At 30.7% G+C, this 1,670-nt stretch overlaps 1 protein-coding gene across 1 annotated transcript; it reads left to right on the top strand.

Moving 5' to 3' along the window:
* Positions 1-672: 672 nt before the first annotated feature.
* On the top strand, positions 673-1,377 carry LOC115877420. The gene is made up of 2 exons (XM_030893573.1): positions 673-898; positions 954-1,377. Exons 1-2 carry the CDS (start codon positions 838-840, stop codon positions 1,340-1,342), a joined length of 450 nt encoding a protein of 149 aa, XP_030749433.1. The 5' UTR covers positions 673-837; the 3' UTR covers positions 1,343-1,377.
* The last annotated feature ends 293 nt before the right edge of the window (positions 1,378-1,670 follow it).

Genomic DNA, 1,670 nt, shown 5'->3' with positions numbered 1-1,670 from the left:
GGATTTTAATCATATGATGTGATCCTTCCTACCCTACCAATTTAGTGGGTAAAAGAAAAATCCTAAAACAGCTGTTTAATCTAACCTCGAAAATTTTGTAGTTTTTGGCGGCTATCTGATGTTTTCTATAGTCCTTTCTGGTTCTTTCCTGTATGGGGGGTGTTCCTATATTAGGATTAGTACTTGTATTTGTACCGAAATTGGTGTTTCCGACAAAGATAATAGAGTATTTTCGGTTAGCAATAAAGCAGAAAAAAATGAAAATTATCTCTCTTCAGGATGAAGATGGAGAGGAATACAATATACCAGCGTCTGATGAAGATTATGAGAAAATAATAAATGGAGGTAAGTATAAAACTTTTCTTAACAAAGGGTTTAAAAATAATGTGTTTTAGGTAGTTCTATGTATTTTAGGTGGTAGATAATTATCCAAATCTTTTTTAGATTATCAGTTGGCTAATATCTACTTGCAAAAAGAGATTGAAAGGAAGAATAGGCTCTTAGCCTATCAGCTTCTATTAAATGAGAAAGCCGATGACCCAAAAACTAGCAGCATTGGTCAAAGAGATAAAGTTCAAGGGACTTAGGACAGTAATCTAGCACTAAAAGCTAGTTGTAGCTATTTTTGTAACAAACAAAGTAACAGGACAGGTAGTCTTATTCAATTTTTTTCTACTACTGTAAACACTTGAGTATTGTACCATTTCCAGTTTTACTTAATTCTGTGAAGTTAAATATTTTTTTCCAGAATCATATATGCAGATATATTAAATTTGACTATGATTTTCAGTATCAGTGTTAAATGAGGAAACAGATGATGTACTAAATTATATTGAAATGGAAAGCTCAGCAGAAGGATCTCTCTATGAAAATTCATCAATGTTAACTGATTTTAATGGTAAAAATTACTAATGCAATAGAGAATTTATAATAAATACTCATATTGTTTTTAGCTTCATCACGTTGGTCAGATAAAGAAACAAAATTATTAATAGAGCTGTTTAAAACCAATTTTGAGAAATTAAATGACAAAAAATATAAAAGCAAGTCAATCTATGCTGAAATTTCTAAACATTTCTCAAGATTTACAACTGAACAAGTGGAGAGCAAAATAAAAAATCTAAAAAAGAGTTATAAATCCATTCTTGACAATAACAGTAAAACTGGTCGAGGGAAAATCACTTGGCCATATTTTACAAGTATGAATGAAATTTTTGGTCGAGACCCGGAAAATAGCCCAATGAGTATTGCATCAAATACCTTGGGATTTATTAAAAGTCCTGATAGTCAGGATACTTCAGACAGTGAAAATATATCTGAAACCCCTAAAAAAAAAAGGTAAAAATTGGAGATTCTAGAAAACTTTTAGGACAACCTGAATGGTTTAAAGAGGTGAGAGCAGAAATGGAGTCTCGCTATAGGGGAGAGAATGGAGAAACAGCAGCAGTTTCTGGACATATTTAGAGAATATGTGAATAAGTCAAAGTAAAAAATACTAATTATTTATATAAAAAAAGTTATACCCTATGGGGGAGTCTTTGTCTATTTGGGATTCTCATGTTCGAGTGAAGAATAAATAACAGCGAATTATATAACAGTATATATATTTTTATATTAAGAAATAGTTGCAATGTTGCTGTAAAATAAAACATATTAATAAGTGCACCTGT

This window comes from Sitophilus oryzae, unplaced genomic scaffold, assembly GCF_002938485.1.
Source record: "Sitophilus oryzae breed Bouriz unplaced genomic scaffold, Soryzae_2.0 scaffold_1464_pilon_pilon, whole genome shotgun sequence".
Lineage (NCBI taxonomy): Eukaryota > Metazoa > Arthropoda > Insecta > Coleoptera > Curculionidae > Sitophilus > Sitophilus oryzae.
Note: the sequence above shows the minus strand (reverse complement) of the source record. Positions and strands in the feature narration are given on the sequence as shown.